General features: G+C 32.2%; 3 protein-coding genes across 9 annotated transcripts; 2 read left to right on the forward strand and 1 right to left on the reverse strand.

Moving 5' to 3' along the window:
* Positions 1-511: 511 nt before the first annotated feature.
* Positions 512-5208, forward strand: PTI1B (Pti1 kinase-like protein). Of its 7 annotated transcripts, none has more exons than XM_041010925.1 (8): positions 512-847; positions 2249-2336; positions 2723-2970; positions 3063-3189; positions 3580-3853; positions 4149-4281; positions 4392-4478; positions 4684-5124. In XM_041010925.1, exons 2-8 carry the CDS (start codon positions 2255-2257, stop codon positions 4813-4815), a joined length of 1083 nt encoding a protein of 360 aa, XP_040866859.1. In that variant the 5' UTR covers positions 512-847; positions 2249-2254; the 3' UTR covers positions 4816-5124. The 7 variants fall into 7 exon arrangements, with proteins under 7 accessions (XP_040866859.1, XP_040866861.1, XP_006600240.1 ...); XM_041010927.1 differs by having other exon boundaries at positions 512-678; XM_006600177.4 differs by having other exon boundaries at positions 513-847; positions 2211-2336.
* Positions 5209-9058: 3850 nt separating this feature from the next.
* On the forward strand, positions 9059-9825 carry LOC100800384 (uncharacterized). Its single transcript, NM_001253975.3, has one exon. It carries the CDS (start codon positions 9101-9103, stop codon positions 9572-9574), a length of 474 nt encoding a protein of 157 aa, NP_001240904.1. The 5' UTR covers positions 9059-9100; the 3' UTR covers positions 9575-9825.
* A 1420-nt stretch (positions 9826-11245) lies between these two features.
* Positions 11246-15472, reverse strand: LOC100793499 (probable receptor-like protein kinase At5g18500). Its single transcript, XM_006600340.4, has 8 exons — positions 15043-15472; positions 14288-14951; positions 14027-14131; positions 13212-13334; positions 12952-13122; positions 12427-12556; positions 11966-12178; positions 11246-11803 (listed from the first exon to the last, which is right to left on the reverse strand). The coding sequence occupies exons 1-8, from the start codon at positions 15266-15268 to the stop codon at positions 11678-11680; spliced, it is 1758 nt and encodes a 585-aa protein (XP_006600403.2). The 5' UTR covers positions 15269-15472; the 3' UTR covers positions 11246-11677.
* Positions 15473-15840: the final 368 nt, after the last annotated feature.

The following is a 15840-nucleotide window of genomic DNA, read 5'->3' on the forward strand; positions in this document are numbered from 1 at the left end:
AAAGCAAAAGTTCAAAAAGCTTTGTGTTTGAGACTAACTTTGAGTTTAATTTTTCTTTAAATTGTATCAAAACGGAATACAAGTTACAAAAGTTATATTATTATTTATTGAATGTCTTGGTTGTGGGTAGTATCGATTGACAGTGGCAGACACAGACAGGCAACAACTAGATTTACAAATTGGAACATTAATTAGATACGTAAATTACGTGTTTCTTATAATTGTTTTTGAGGAAAGAAAATGATTAAGAAAAAATGAACGATAATGTACTTTTTTATGATTTTAATTAATAGCATACATAAAATAATCATATATATAAAAATAAACAAACTTATTATAAATAACAGTTTATAATTAAATAATAATATAATTATATAAATGTATTTTAAACTCTTATTATATTATTTATTTATTTGAATGAAGAAATTAAATTTTTGTTAAAGTTTTAAAAAGCTCTTCATTCTTTCATTGACTGGACCATTTGCAATGGAGAATCGTGAATAAAGAAAAGAAAAAAAAAAGGATAAAAAAAGAGAAGAAAGTGCCCGCCGTTTCGGAAACGGGCTTTTGAGTTTGTTGACTTGGCAAAGGCAAAGGCAAAGGCAGCGGTTGTAATAAATGTGAATAAATAGCGTTTGGTTTGGTGATGTTCATAAGAGGTGTCTCGGTGAAGTCAAGGTTGGTCTCTTCTGGTCTGTTCTGTTCTTCTACGCAGACACATAACATAACACAACGCACCTCTTCTTCTTCTTCTTTCCCTTCAAATTTCAACTTCTTCATCCATTTTGTGCTCCAAACAGCACAAACACTGCAATCACACCGTCTTCGCTTTCTACTCATCTAAAAGGTGGTTTTTTTTTTTTCCCTTTCATAACACCGATTCTTCTCTCTGGGTTTTCGTTTCTCTGTTTTTGTTTTGTTCCTTTAACCGTTTGGTCTGTTACCCTTTTCTTCTCATCTCATCAACACGCACGAATATCGAGACTTGGAATTTTTTCTTTTTTGAAAAAAAATAATTTTTGGGTTCAACTCTGTCTCTACATAAAAGAATGAATTTTTTTACAAAGTCCATCTGTAATATTTTTTTATTTAAAACCCAGAATTCTCTTTAATCACTTTGGTTTCATGCTTGCTTATTACTTTTTGGGGCTAATTGTCTTTGAAGTTGTTTATTTATTTATTTTCTGGGACATGATTAAGGTGGTTCTGCATGTTTGTTTGTTTGTTTGGGCAGTGTTACCCTTTCGGGGTTTATATATAAATAATAGAAATAAGAAATTTTATACTTTCTGCCTTTCCAAAGTTTAAGAGTAATAGAATGTAACCGTAAACCTTTCTGGTGTTTTTTTTTTAATCGTTTTTTGAAAGTGAAATTTGCTTTCACGACATTTGTTTATTGGGAGTAATATAATGTGCCGCTGCCGGTTTTTATTTGTGGGGATGGTTAGTGATTTTTTTCTTCTTCTGAATTTTAATTCATTTGTCGGTGTTCCTGTTTGCACTTTGACTAATTGCATGTAATTTGGTGTTCTGTCATGCAACAACAGATTAATGGGAATGTGTGTCCCCTTTATTGTCCATGTGAAGGGGAAAAACCTTAAAGCCGAGAGAGGCTACTTTTCTTATAATTCCCTTTAGTGGTTTTGGAAGAGCCTAAGTATTTTTCTTCTCTTTCATTTTATTTTATCATGTTGCTGCAAAGTTACTGACAAAGGGCTTGTTAGTTCATCTCTAAATTTTGTTTCCTTGTCTTGTCTATAGTTTTTTTAATGGTGCAATTTATGTTTGTGTTCCTAGTGCTTTATTTCTTTTGAAAAATTAAAATGACTATTTAGTTTATACGATCGAAGGGGAAAAAGATGAAAAAAAATACTATGTCAATTTATAATTTGCTTTCCATATTCTCATCATGTGAAATTCTGAACAATGTTATAACGATCAATGTTGTAATTAAGTTTCTGTCCGGAAAAGCAAATGATCATTGATCAAAAGTTTTGAGTTGATCATAAATGCCGAAAAGGTGATTCCACAGTGTGAGAACTTCAAAATTCTTCTAGAAGTATGTTAAGACATTGTATATACACTAGCATGAGATAACAGCCTAACCACATTTGCATAGGTGGTGGTTGATTGGTTCTTTTCTTTTGTTTATGTTTGGTGTTGTTTATCCTCAGAGAAAGTGTGCCTAGTCTTATTGATACTTCTTTCAGTGACTTAACCGGTTATATTGAAACTTACCTCCAGATAGAGGTTCATGGGTTGCTTTGGCTTCTGCAAAGGAGATGATAGTGTTACAGTTGCTGACAGAGGACCTTTCATGCAAAGCACTCCTACTGGTAATCCACCATTTCCATTCTTTTTTCCACCTTTAAAATTTTCTATTTTATGATTCTTAATTCTTACATTTAATTTCATACAAGTCAATGACATGATTTGAATCGCAAGGTTCATGCTTTGTGTCTACAATCTGTACAAATTCTTATACAACAATTTGATCTTGAAGTCATTGGCATTTCATGCGATTCTTATATCTTTTTTTGTGCCATTCTCAAGTGATCACCTTCTAAATTGAGATGTTCGGAAAATGGCCTGTCCTAAGTCTTCTAGTTCAAGTGATTGTAGTAGTATTAATTGTATATTTATACTTCTGTTAGCAGTTCATAACTCTTGTTTTCATTTTGGCTCCACTTTCGTTTGGTCTTAATCTGTTAATACAATGCAGGGAACCCCAGTTATCATGGAAGACACACAGCAGTAACTGCTCCTCGGACTATAAATTTTCAACCTATTGCTGTCCCTTCCATCACAGTAGATGAATTGAAGTCTTTGACAGATAATTTTGGCTCAAAATATTTCATTGGTGAGGGTGCATATGGGAAAGTATATCAAGCCACATTGAAAAATGGGCATGCAGTAGTAATAAAAAAGTTAGATTCCAGTAATCAGCCAGAGCAGGAATTTCTTTCTCAGGTTTGGTTCAATTGCAGTTGTAAACTTTTAGTGATAAGACTGTAAAAGGGAATATGTTTTTATTCAGTACTTCTGATTCCCATCTTTTGTAGGTCTCCATCGTATCAAGGCTAAAGCATGAAAACGTTGTCGAGCTTGTTAACTATTGTGTTGATGGTCCTTTCCGTGCCCTTGCCTACGAGTATGCTCCTAAAGGATCCCTTCACGATATTCTACATGGTTAGTCATAAATTGTACTGCATTATCTATCTCTCTTTTTCTGCATGTTATACAGATATGTTCAAACTTTATTATTATAATTTTGAGATCAATGCTGGCTGATTTTCTATAGAAACTTGTAACTGGTTTAGCCTGTGATTTTGAAAACAACGTCATCCTTGGAAATGAAACTTAACAGCTTTTAAATTATACCATCAATCAGATGTTTTTAATTTTTTATCCACATGATCACCCACTAATCTTTTAATTTTTACTGATTGGATGAAAACAGCATGAAAAGATCTTACACACCCCACTAATTTCTTCATTACACACCCCACTAATTTCTTCATTACACACCCCACTAATTTCTTCATTATATATGCAACTTTATTATAATTGTGGATATAGGACGCAAAGGTGTCAAGGGTGCACAACCTGGTCCAGTTCTCTCATGGGCTCAGAGAGTTAAAATTGCTGTTGGAGCAGCCAGGGGACTTGAATATCTTCATGAAAAGGCAGAGATTCATATCATCCATCGTTACATTAAGTCTAGTAACATACTTCTTTTTGATGATGATGTTGCAAAGGTTGCTGATTTTGATTTGTCAAATCAAGCCCCTGATGCAGCAGCACGTCTTCATTCTACTCGTGTTCTTGGGACCTTTGGTTATCATGCTCCAGAGTAAGTTATTCCTGGAAGCCTAATTTGACCTTCTTTTGCAGTGAATGCTTGCTTTTTCACATACAGAAGACCGGATATGATAAAGAATTTCTGCTTAAGTTGAAAGATGAAAAAACTGGAATAAGAGAATATGAAAATCACAATTGAGTAAACATGAAACTGATTAATTGTAAATTAGAAATATCTTTGGACAGTGATGTACTGAACTTCAATCCACTTTAGGGCCAATTATTAACTCTCTTTACACAAGTTGTGGTTTTTTTATAATTTATTGGGCTTGATTTTTTTATGACAGATATGCAATGACTGGACAACTCACTTCAAAAAGTGATGTTTATAGCTTTGGAGTTATACTGCTGGAACTCTTAACGGGGCGTAAACCAGTGGATCATACACTGCCACGAGGACAGCAAAGCCTTGTGACTTGGGTACCAATATTTACTTGTTTCTGTTCCGTTAATATTTATTTTTGTTTATTCTTTCCCTTACAATTTTTGCATTTTGCACATTGTGATTTGTGTTCATTGGATTTTATCAGGCAACACCAAAGCTTAGTGAAGATAAGGTGAAGCAGTGTGTTGATGTTAGACTAAAGGGAGAGTACCCTTCAAAATCAGTTGCAAAGGTAATTTAGGCTTTTAGTTCAACTCCAAAACGCTTGCTTTTGTACATTTTGCTTGCAAACATTTTATTCTATTCTTAATAGGCTTTAAAGAAATATATGCTATATGCTATTTTGACATTTTTTTTTCTTGCAAACCACACGATTATTTAAGAGAAACATGTTAATAGTTTTCATTTCATCGAATTATTTTTGTATTTTGTAATAGATGGCTGCTGTTGCTGCATTGTGTGTGCAATATGAAGCTGAGTTTCGACCAAATATGAGCATTATAGTGAAAGCTCTACAGCCTCTACTGAATACTCGTTCTGTTCACTCAAAGGAAGCACCCAAGATGTAATAAAAACATGTAAATTCCAAAATCATTCATTTCTTCTTTCAGACTGGAGTGCGTTGACCAATTGTCCTTGTGACACGTGTCAGTATTACATAATCTGAAGCATATAGTATTAAAGTATATTTTGCGTTATTATATTTGTATCTCAACTAAGCATGTTATAGCTGATATAAAAAAAATAGTGATGGTAGGTGGCAAGAGCCTATCATAGATGGTTAAGTTTATGGTTTGAATACTTATTAATTTGTATTTGTTTGTTTGTTTTTCCTATAAGCCGTGTACAAGTGAATTTATAATATTACTTGTCATGTACATCACATGTCTAGTTGCTTTACTATTTCAAAGAGAGGTTTCTTCTCAACGCGTAGGGAATCTAGAAGCATGCTTCTTTTTTTTCCTTTTTGATGTCGTTAAGTTTTACCGTTGAAACTTGAAACTTTTTCTAAATTTGTTCGACAGCATCACAATGCGAATTTAAGATACTTATTAGTTTGTCTTTTAGCTCAATTATTTTCTTAGAATCTAATTCGAGAAGACACTGATCACTTATTTCTTACCAAGTTGTTGTCACTTTCTAAGTTTTTTAACCTCTACAATGGTATATCAAAAGGTTTTGTTATTTACGGATGGTGCCATGCACGATGCAACAGAAAACAGATCTGGTTGAATATAGTTTAGTAACATATAATTATTTTGTGCACCCAGCATTTTTTCTTGTACTCTCAACAATTTTTGTTATTTTCAAAATTATTCTTAACAAATTTATATATTCATGATGTGTATGGGTCCATACAGATTATCAATTTAGTATATGTTTTACGAATTAATTTAAAATTAATAAAATTTATAACCTATAACATTCAAGTTAATATGATGTCCTAATTAACTAAGCTAATAAATTAATTATATTATAAAATAATTAATGTTATTATATATAACACTAAAATTTCTAATGTACCAAAATTAATTATCACAAAATTTATTATGTAAATTTATATGTACATTAAATATATATTAGAAATTTTAGTGTTATATATAGTAGTATTAATTATTTTATAACATAATTGACTTATTTATTCAATTGATTAGAGTGTTATTATTAATTTTGAAAAAAATAAAAAAAATATTGGGTGCACAAAACAATTCCCTTAATAACAATACATTTAACTTGAACCATGCGTTTATTGGGTTATTTTGTTTGGCGTTTTTTTTTGTTGGTCTTATAGTTTTCATGGCGGAAGCTTTCTCAAGGTTAATCGAAGAGTATATCACAAATAAGAAAAAAGGGAGTATATCACAAGGTTATTCAAATTTTACGTAATAAAAATGTTTAAATAAACAATTGAAAAGTTGAGTTGGTCTTTGATTAAAACTGACTGGTTTAACCAATCAAATCAAGAATTAGGGATCTCGCTAATTTTAAAATTTTGACAACGTTATTTTATTATCACTCAAGTTGATTTAAATGAAAAAGAAAACTATAAGGGGAGCATTGTTTTAAGTTATCACTTTCTGCTCAAATAAACCATTGTTAGAATTTGTGTATGAATTCTTGTCCATGAGTGAAAGAGAGAGTGTTAGTGACCTTAACCGACCTGTTTGTCTAAAAATACCTTGATGCTATGGCGCTCTTGTTGTAACTTGTCTTTCAATCTCCAAAGTATTTTAAGTGAGTTTCAGATGACACAAATCTTGCTTTCATTCATTTATTGGCATTCTTTTGTTTGACTCCTTTTTCTTACTTTTATTATTTCGAATCTTATAATCTCCTGTTTTGGGCTTATAGATCTTCCCTTCGATATGGATTTGGGAACTGCTTGAAGCACCTAACATTTTTGTCGATACATCCAATAATTTTCTAAAATATCGAAAATGCCTTTATGGATATTTTCGATTATAAATAGCATATTAGTTTTTTCATTTTTGAGCACCTTTTTTTTTTCTTCATAAAATCGCACTCCCTTAGTGGAACTTGCTTCCTTTAGCGTCCTTTTGTGGGTGTTTGTTGTCGCTGGTGATGTACATACGTTGTTTACGAATATACAATGAAGTTTAGTGGTTTTTCGTCGCCGGAGAAGAAGAGAAGTATATTAAAAAAATTCAAAATATACATATTTTCCATCCATATGTTTTGATTTTTTTTATACATTTAATTTATTTATAAAATTTGATATTTAATTGAATGTATTTAGATGTTTATTACAATAATTAATAGTTAAACACATTTGATATTTAATTAAATAATGTATTTTGATGTTTATTACAGTAATTGAAAATTAAACAAATATGATATTTAATTGAATGATGTATTTAGATGTTTATTACATAAATTGATAATTAAATAAATTTGGTATTTTTTTTACATATGTAAATTTTTATTAAACCTATGATTTTTGTTTACAATTTATATGTGTAAACAAATTAATTATTAGATAAAAATTAATTATCACAAAATTTATTATATAAATTTACATGTGCATTAAATATAATTAGAAATTTTAGTGTTATATATAACGACATTAATTATTTTATAATATAATTAGTTTATTAGCTCAATTGATTAGAGTATTGTACTAATAACCTAAAAGTCACAAATTTGATTTCTACTTAGATCATTAATTTTAAGTTAATTCGTAAATTATATTTTTTAAAAAAAAATAAAAAATCCTATAAGCCAGTTACGATTTGTCAACCCATATTAAACTTACAAAAAGATAAAATCAGAATTTTACATGTTATGCTGGATATACCAACAAAAATACTAAGTACCCCTAGCAGTTTCCTATTGATTTTGATACCATTGTGGAAGAATGGGAGAGATAGTGTGTTGGTAAGCCTAGCTTGAAAAGTTTATTTGCTTAAAAATTATTGATACTCTATAGTTACAACCCGATCATTTACCCTTTCAACCAAAAATGGTTAAAAATAGTTAAATTTTAATAAATGTGAATGTGACAAAAAAAATACTAATATTTTTATGTAATGAAGTGTATAGTATGTTTTAATTTTGATAATAAATTAAAGATATGCTAAAATTATTTAATAACATGATAAATTATTATTGAATAACAGGATAATTATATTTTTTTCATATTAATATATGTATATCACACCAACTAATTTGGTCTGAACGAAAGAGATTCACATCCTTTAATTTAAAATGTCTCGGCAGATTAGTTTTGAATCCATGTTTCGATCAACTGAATAATAATAAAAAAAAGACACACGAACATGTAATCATGATTCATGAATCTATGTTCTGGTAGATAATTCAAATTGAAACTTCACACGTTTTCCTGCAGTTAACAACGACAGGTTGCCTACGTTGCTGCCAGCCTCAACAACATCGACACATTTCCGTTTTATTCTTTAAAATGTATATAAGAAGACTCTAATTTTGTTCATACTGTAAAGTCCATTCCTAACCCCACCACAATAAGTCAGTCATGAAAGTTAGTACATAGTTTCACCTATTTCTAACAAAATCCACCTACTTATTTCAGTAGATTCCTAACATCAACACTTAAGTTTGATCTTTTTTTATGGCAAATAAAACGAATAATTCTTAGGTGAGTACAATACTTAAAGACACATCTAACTAATTAAAAGTTTAAAATAACATTAAAATAAATTCAACTTAAACTCATTGACCACCGTAAAAAAAACTTTGTTGACGTTTTATTATTATTTTAAGAATTTAATAAATATGTATTATAAGTAATAATATATTTATCATACATGACAATTGAATGAAAATATAAAAGAAAATTATATAGGAATAATGATATGTGAATTATTCTTTATTTTAAATATTTCATTAATACTTTTTATTTTTATCTATCTCTATTTTTTCTCACATCATAAAGACTATTACGTTTATATTGTTTTATTTTTTTTCTTTCTCTTTCTATCTAGATGTTAGATAACCTTACACGTGTTTATCAAACATTTTCTTTTATATTGTTAGTACATGTATTATTTATTATTATTTTAATACATTTACTTTTGACTTTAAATTGATTGTGCTAAGTTCTTTAATTTAGGCAGAGCTATAATTGAACCTTAGCTTAATCTAACCATCATATATGATATATTAATTCATATGTAGGTAAACAAACAAAAAACCACTAAACCATAAATGGTAGAAGCAAATGGGTGAACCACTGCATTTAAAACAGGCCAATCTGCTTAACTTTTTTGTAGAGCCTTATTATTATATAAATGGTAAGTTATGCCTTTGATTAACATCACATTGGTTGAAGTTGAAGACTCTTAATTAATTGTTGAGATGGCTAGTGTGGTAAAGGAGCGTTCAGGGGCAGAGATAGTGTATGGTTCTGAAGAGTGTTATCGCCACTCCATAGAGCTCTTAGAAGAGTTGGGTTTCCCAAAGGGTGTTCTTCCCTTGCAAGACCTGGTGGAGTGTGGTAGGGTTAGAGAAACTGGGTTTGTGTGGATGAAGCAGAAGGCACCTTATGAGCATTTCTTTGAGGGAACCAACACGAGGGTGAGCTATGCTGTTGAGGTCACTGGCTATGTGGAGAAGTTTAGGATGAAGAAAATGAGTGGCATTAAGAGCAAGCAGATGATGCTGTGGGTGCCAATAACTGAGATGAGCATTGAAGATCCTAAGGGGCAGAAGATACTCTTTAAGACCCCTATGGGGATTGGAAAGTCCTTCCCTATCCTGGCTTTCATGACCCCAGAGGAAAAGGAAAAGCACCTGCTGTTGCAGTATAAGGAGATTCAAGAAAACAGTTAGCTTTCCACGTATACCATGAATTCATATTATGATACTGTTGAGGTCCTCATCATGAATAATGACCAACTAGAGTATTTAAGAAAGTTTTATTATACTAGTTTAATTTTTATGTACTCTCACAATTGACAATTTTATGCTATAAATTAATCAGAAGTTATTATTAGTATAAATTTTAAGATATTTATTGTAAAAATCAACATGCTGTACATGACAAATTGTTATCAAATGAGAAGTGTAAAAATCCTTTGGTACTATTTACTCTTACTATACATAAAATAGTTAATTTCATGGTTATGATTCATGCGGCGTGCAATTGAACACTTTTGTTCTTTTGGTTGATTGGTAGAATGCATGTTTACTATTTTCATGATTGTTATATTTGTTTCAGAAGAATCGAATGATACGTTACGAAATGAACATGTTATTAAATACTAGTGTTGCATGCAGAATGGGAACAATTGAGAAGGTTGTTGTTGGGTCTTTTACGGTTGACTTGCATATTTAAGACGATATTCGCAACAAAATTATTTTCTATCCATGACAAGGTATCTAGCTGCTACGTCTGCATATATACACGAGGGAAAAATCCTATTAATTAACTCAAAACAGAGAGACTGCACCTTGCCAAGTTTAGTTGTTTATGTAAATCAAAATTTGGCAATGATGCTTATTTAATTATAGAAATTTGAAAAGTTATTAATTAGGCCATCTTGTTTGCTTGTTGAGAGGACTAGATGGTGAAAGCTTTTCACTGAGATGATAGCAGCGGGCATTCAGCTAAAGTCTGATACTGAAATTTTAAAATTCAAAATTAATTTAGCCTTATTCACCCATGTTTTGAACTTTATGTGAAATGATTTAGGTTTAAGTCTCCGGTCATCATCATCTCACCTACTGAATGTTTAGGAGTCATAATTAATTTTAATAAGTTTCACCTCATTAAAAACTAGTTTTACCTAATTCACCCATATTAAAATGATTTAGGTTCAAGTGTCATCGTCACATGTGCTGAAGGACAAGGTCTCCAACAAGTCTCCGGTTCCATCCCATTTTGAGATTCATTTTAGCATGACTCGTATATCATTAATTTTTTTAGATTTAAAAACTTTATTGGGTCTAAAAAACTAATCCAGTCAAATTTATAATTAATTGAAAAATATAACTTTTAGTTCTAAGTTGTACACACTAACACGAGGTTGCTGCAATTATTGAACCTCAGAATCAAAGCTGAAAATACGCATGAAAGCTTGAATTGCTATTACCAAAACCAACAATTCTCAAGTTCAATCCCAAATGCAAAAAAATTTGGGTCCTAAACTTTCATTTCCCTTGTCTTTTATATTATTTTTTTTATCCTAAAAGTTAAAAACCACGGGTGTCATGCATAACGTAGACTTAAGAGAATTTTATACATGATGAAAATCAAACACAAGTTCTCCCGCTAAATAGATTATTCTCACTCATATGAATACAACAGAACCTTGCACCACTACGTCAATCCTTTAGGTTTTATATTATCAAACATTATGATTATATTCTTGATTCACCAACAAAAAAAAATTATAGTAGTGTCAAGGAAACGAAAAATAAGCATTATATTCCCAGGGTTTTGGTGGTAGTAATTAAAAGTGGCTGTCATAACAAATAAATAGTGGAGAGAGCCTACCATAATAATCAAGAAATTCCTCACTGCAATTTATAGACAATAAGCACATCTTTTCTGTCTTTCATGCTTTGGTAAAATTTTCATGTCATCTTCCACAAGAAAACATTAATTCCTTCATGATCCTAATGAGTGGTGAAACAAATAAAAAGCAAAGGGCATGTATGAATAGCAATGAGCTGTACACACTAGTGTAGTGTAAGGATCTTTTTAGTCCCATACTAATACACAATCATCTACATTCTAACATCTACATCTATGCTATAACAACAAAATATAGGTATACAAACCATCCCAAAGTAACTCGTTCCTGTTCCCATGTCTTTGATGTCAAACGTGGCAGTTATCCAAACTCAGAAGCTCAAAAGAATGCAAAAATGGCCCCTCCAATAGTGTATCTTATCCAGGAATTGGTACCTTTAGCTTTGAGATTCATGGCTCTACTTCCTTTGGTTCCTTCTGCCATTGGACTTGGAATCTGGATTCTCAGTCATCTCTGTGTCGGAGGTCTCCTTCTGGGCCTCCAGCTCCATATTTCCTGCCTGGCTCTTTCGGCGTCTTCGATCCTGAAATGTCACCCACTTCATTTGAGAAACATATCATGTTTCTTCAGAAAAAGAGTTTAATGGTTTTGTTGCAAGGAGCAGGATGAAGTTTTATTGTTAAAACAAAAAATAACTGCCACAGAGTTGGAAGGTTCTTGTGATTTAATAGATGGGAATTCAAACCTCGCGTGGTATGGGATATTCTTCTGATTCAAGCATGCGGACAACTTGACTCATCTTTGGTCTTTTCTCAGAATCTGGATCAACACACCTCAAAGCAGTCAAAAGGGCACGTTTAAGGGAACTTGTTGATGGCCTGGTCTCAATGTTAGGGTCTACCACCTCTTCTGCGCGCCTATTCCCAACCATCATCTTGAGCCAGTCAACCAAATTTACCTACAACAACCATCCAATGATATTAAAGGAAGTTTGATAAGATAGTGTTATGAGAACAAATAAAGTTACCAACTACTCCATGGAAATTTCTAATGTATATCATTCTTCACATTTTAAAATCAAGTGAAGATACGCATTAGAGAAAAGTTCCTTAACTCTTATCATTTTATCCACAAATAAATTTACACAAGTACATGCACATTAGAGTATTGATTTCTTTTATTCTTTACAGGTTACCAGTGACACACCTCAGTTGCTGGTCGGCTATAATCCACTGGGTCTCTTCCAGTAATTGCTTCGAGGAGCAATACCCCAAAGCTATAAACATCACTCTTCTCATTTAGTAATCCAGAATTGGCATATTCTGGAGCCACATATCTGACAAATGCAATTGAGACACAAAAAAGAACATAGTTAGAAAACTAGAGCAGTTAAAAAGGTCAATTCAGTCAATTTTATAGGTTCAGACAATTGTCAGCAATGTTGCAGTAGAGTTGATATTCAGAATTGACAATTAATCATAAATATTAATGCAAAATGAAATGCTTGATATTCAGTTTGATCTGGTATGCTCAGGGTGCAATTCATGATTAGATTACCGAAAGAGGTAAACCTACGAGATTACTATACAATCACTCACTTTGCATTACAAAATATATAAAAAATGCAAAACAGCATTAGTCATAGTGTCTTACAAAGTGAGAAATAACAAGAAAAAGTACTTTGAATCATAAAGAAGTCCCTAATCTGTAGGCATTAGACAAACAGCTTACCCAAAAGTACCCATTACTCGAGTTGTGATATGACTTTTTCCAGCACCCAATAACTTTGCCAGCCCAAAGTCAGATATTTTGGCATTGAAGTCATCATCAATTAGAATATTGCTTGATTTAATATCTCGATGTACAACTTTTGGCTCAATTGCCTCGTGCAAGTAAGCTAGCCTGCAATAGAATAATAATAAATCAGTAAAAGGAAACTCACCAAAAACTAAGAAGGAAATTTAAAAAAAAAAGGTACTAAACAAGCATACGCTTTAGCTGTTCCAAGAAGAATTTTAATCCGAGCATCCCAAGTAAGAAAACCATACTGCCGCATGGCTCCATGAAGCCATTGCTCTAAATTGCCATTGTTAACATACTCATAAACCAGCAACCTGAAATAAACAGGGAATTCACCAGGGATCAAGAATCCAATTTATACAAACAGTACCCAAAAAGTAGTATGTAAATGCAAATATAAAATAAAACCATGAACACTATTTACTAATGGATTCTATGCGGAAAAAAATTCTCAACATCATTTGTTGCGGTTAATAGATTTACAAGATACTACTTTGTAAGATTGTAAATTATTCCAATCAAACGATGAAATCAAGAAGAAAGTTGTTAGCAAATTCTTATGGGGTTTTGCTAATGTACACTTCTTTTCTAGAAGGAGTATTTTAACCATCTATACTTTGGGAGTATTTTTAAAAAATCGAAATTATAACTTTCTAAAATACTACTTTTAAAAAACAAAGTGTGGGTTAGCAAATCCCTAAAATAAAACCATGGACACCACTAACTAATAAATTCTGTGCTAAAAATAATTCTCAACACCGTTTATTGCAGTTAATAGATTGACAATGTACTACAAAAGGTATTTTGTAAACTTTGTAAACTATTTCCATCAAATGACCAATTGATGATGACAGCAGACACAAACAGTTAAACACGCATGCGTGCACAATTGGTGACAAATGACAATTCATCTTTGCCTCTCTGCTGATTCCAAAATAGATAGAATAAAAAGGCAAGTGGACATCATGATGTTTAACCCAAATAAAATGGCAAAACAACATGCTACCTGTGAGTGCCTTCAATGCAATAGCCTAAAAGTCTAACCAAATTCTTGTGCCGCACATGGCCAATAGCCTCAACTTCCACTCTAAATTCCTTTTCAGCTTGTCCTCTGCATGATGTGCATCAACAGCATTAGATATACTAACTGGCAACTGCATGCAGACATGCTAATAAAACATGAAACAAGAGATTAAAAGACCTAGTTTGAAGCTGAAATTAACAATAAATTATGTAACTAACAAAATAATTTAATGTCAAAACTTACAGATTATTGAGTAGCTTCTTAACAGCCACAGGACTCCCATTGATTAACTGGCCCTGATAAACAACACCATATCCACCTTCACCAATAACATTGTCTTTTGAAAACCTGTTTGTTGCAAGTTCTAGGTCCCTTAACGTAAACCAGTGTCCCCAGCCAAGGTGAGAAAATTCAGGCAGACCACACAAGGGGGACGGTGCAGTTATAGGATGTGAAGAAGACCTGTAAGTAGAAACAGACTTAGCACCACTTTCTTCGCCTGATTGAGAGCCATCATCTTTCTTAAGATGAACAAATGAGCCTGATTGACTGCTATTTTCCCCGTTATTTGTTTGGATCAAAACTTTTTCAGAATCCCTGTCACTAAACCTGTCATACAGACTCACAAAAGCTCCATTCTGAGGATGATTATTGGCTGAAACTTGATCAACTCTAATTTCCTTGATCTCATCTGAAACCGATAACATATGGCTAAGGGGAAGCATGCCATTGACTCTTCTAGATTTCTTTCTTGAAGTAAGACATATTGATATCACCACGAGAATAATTATAATGAACAACCCAACTATTATCCCCATCAATTCCCATGCTTTCAACCCAAAAACAGACGTTTCCTGGGACAACCCCGAATTTAGATCGGATGCCATTTGCCACTGCCAATATATATCTGCAGAAGTTTTCAATGTTAGCTATAAGAAATCACTTCAAAGCACACAGCAAATCATGTTGCAAAATAAAGCACATTATTGGCAAATTACTGGGATGACACCAAACTCGTGCATCGGATTCCTCGCACCACATACAACTATTTTTGAGAAAGAGAATCTCAAATCCAGTCATACAAAATTCCAGCAAGAAACTAGATTGTTTGACATCCTTCTCATATATAAAAACAAAAAGAAAAGTGCATTCATTTGCTGAAAGAAACTCAGTTCCCCAGTAAACGTGCAAAAGGAAAAGGAGAAAAAAAAAACTAAATTGCATATGACAAACTCAGCATTCAAATCCCAGATAAATCAACCAACCATGAACCACAGCTGTGAAAGAAAATTGCAACTAGTTGACACAAAAGTTTTTGGAAAACACAAATCTTTAGAAACCAAAAGAACATAAAAAGTGAATAAAATCGGTTTCATGTTGTACTTAATAACCAAATTAGAGACAGAGAGAGAGAGAGAGAGTAAAACCTCATTGAATGTGTACACAGGAAAAATGAGGCCAATAAATATCAAAGTAGCTACAAAAAGCAACCAAGCAAAAAAATCAATGACCACAAAAAACAACTAAATTGTAACATCACCTGTGACCTTCCAGCAACTTCGCAGAGATTTAAAGAGAAAAACACTGTTCACAACCAAAATCCTTGACAGATTTTTCTGCAGCCTATTTTCAGACCCTGAATCAACTTAAACACTAGATCTCTTATGCACTCAAAATCCTCTTGGATAAGAACACATTGGCACATGCCCATCTAAACCCCATTGTCCAAATATGATTCTGGTTTCAGGGATTCCTCAACTGTGCCAATGGGTCTGTGTTTCCAATCTCAAAAATGG

The sequence above is a fragment of the Glycine max genome, chromosome 17 (genome assembly GCF_000004515.6).
Source record: "Glycine max cultivar Williams 82 chromosome 17, Glycine_max_v4.0, whole genome shotgun sequence".
Lineage (NCBI taxonomy): Eukaryota > Viridiplantae > Streptophyta > Magnoliopsida > Fabales > Fabaceae > Glycine > Glycine max.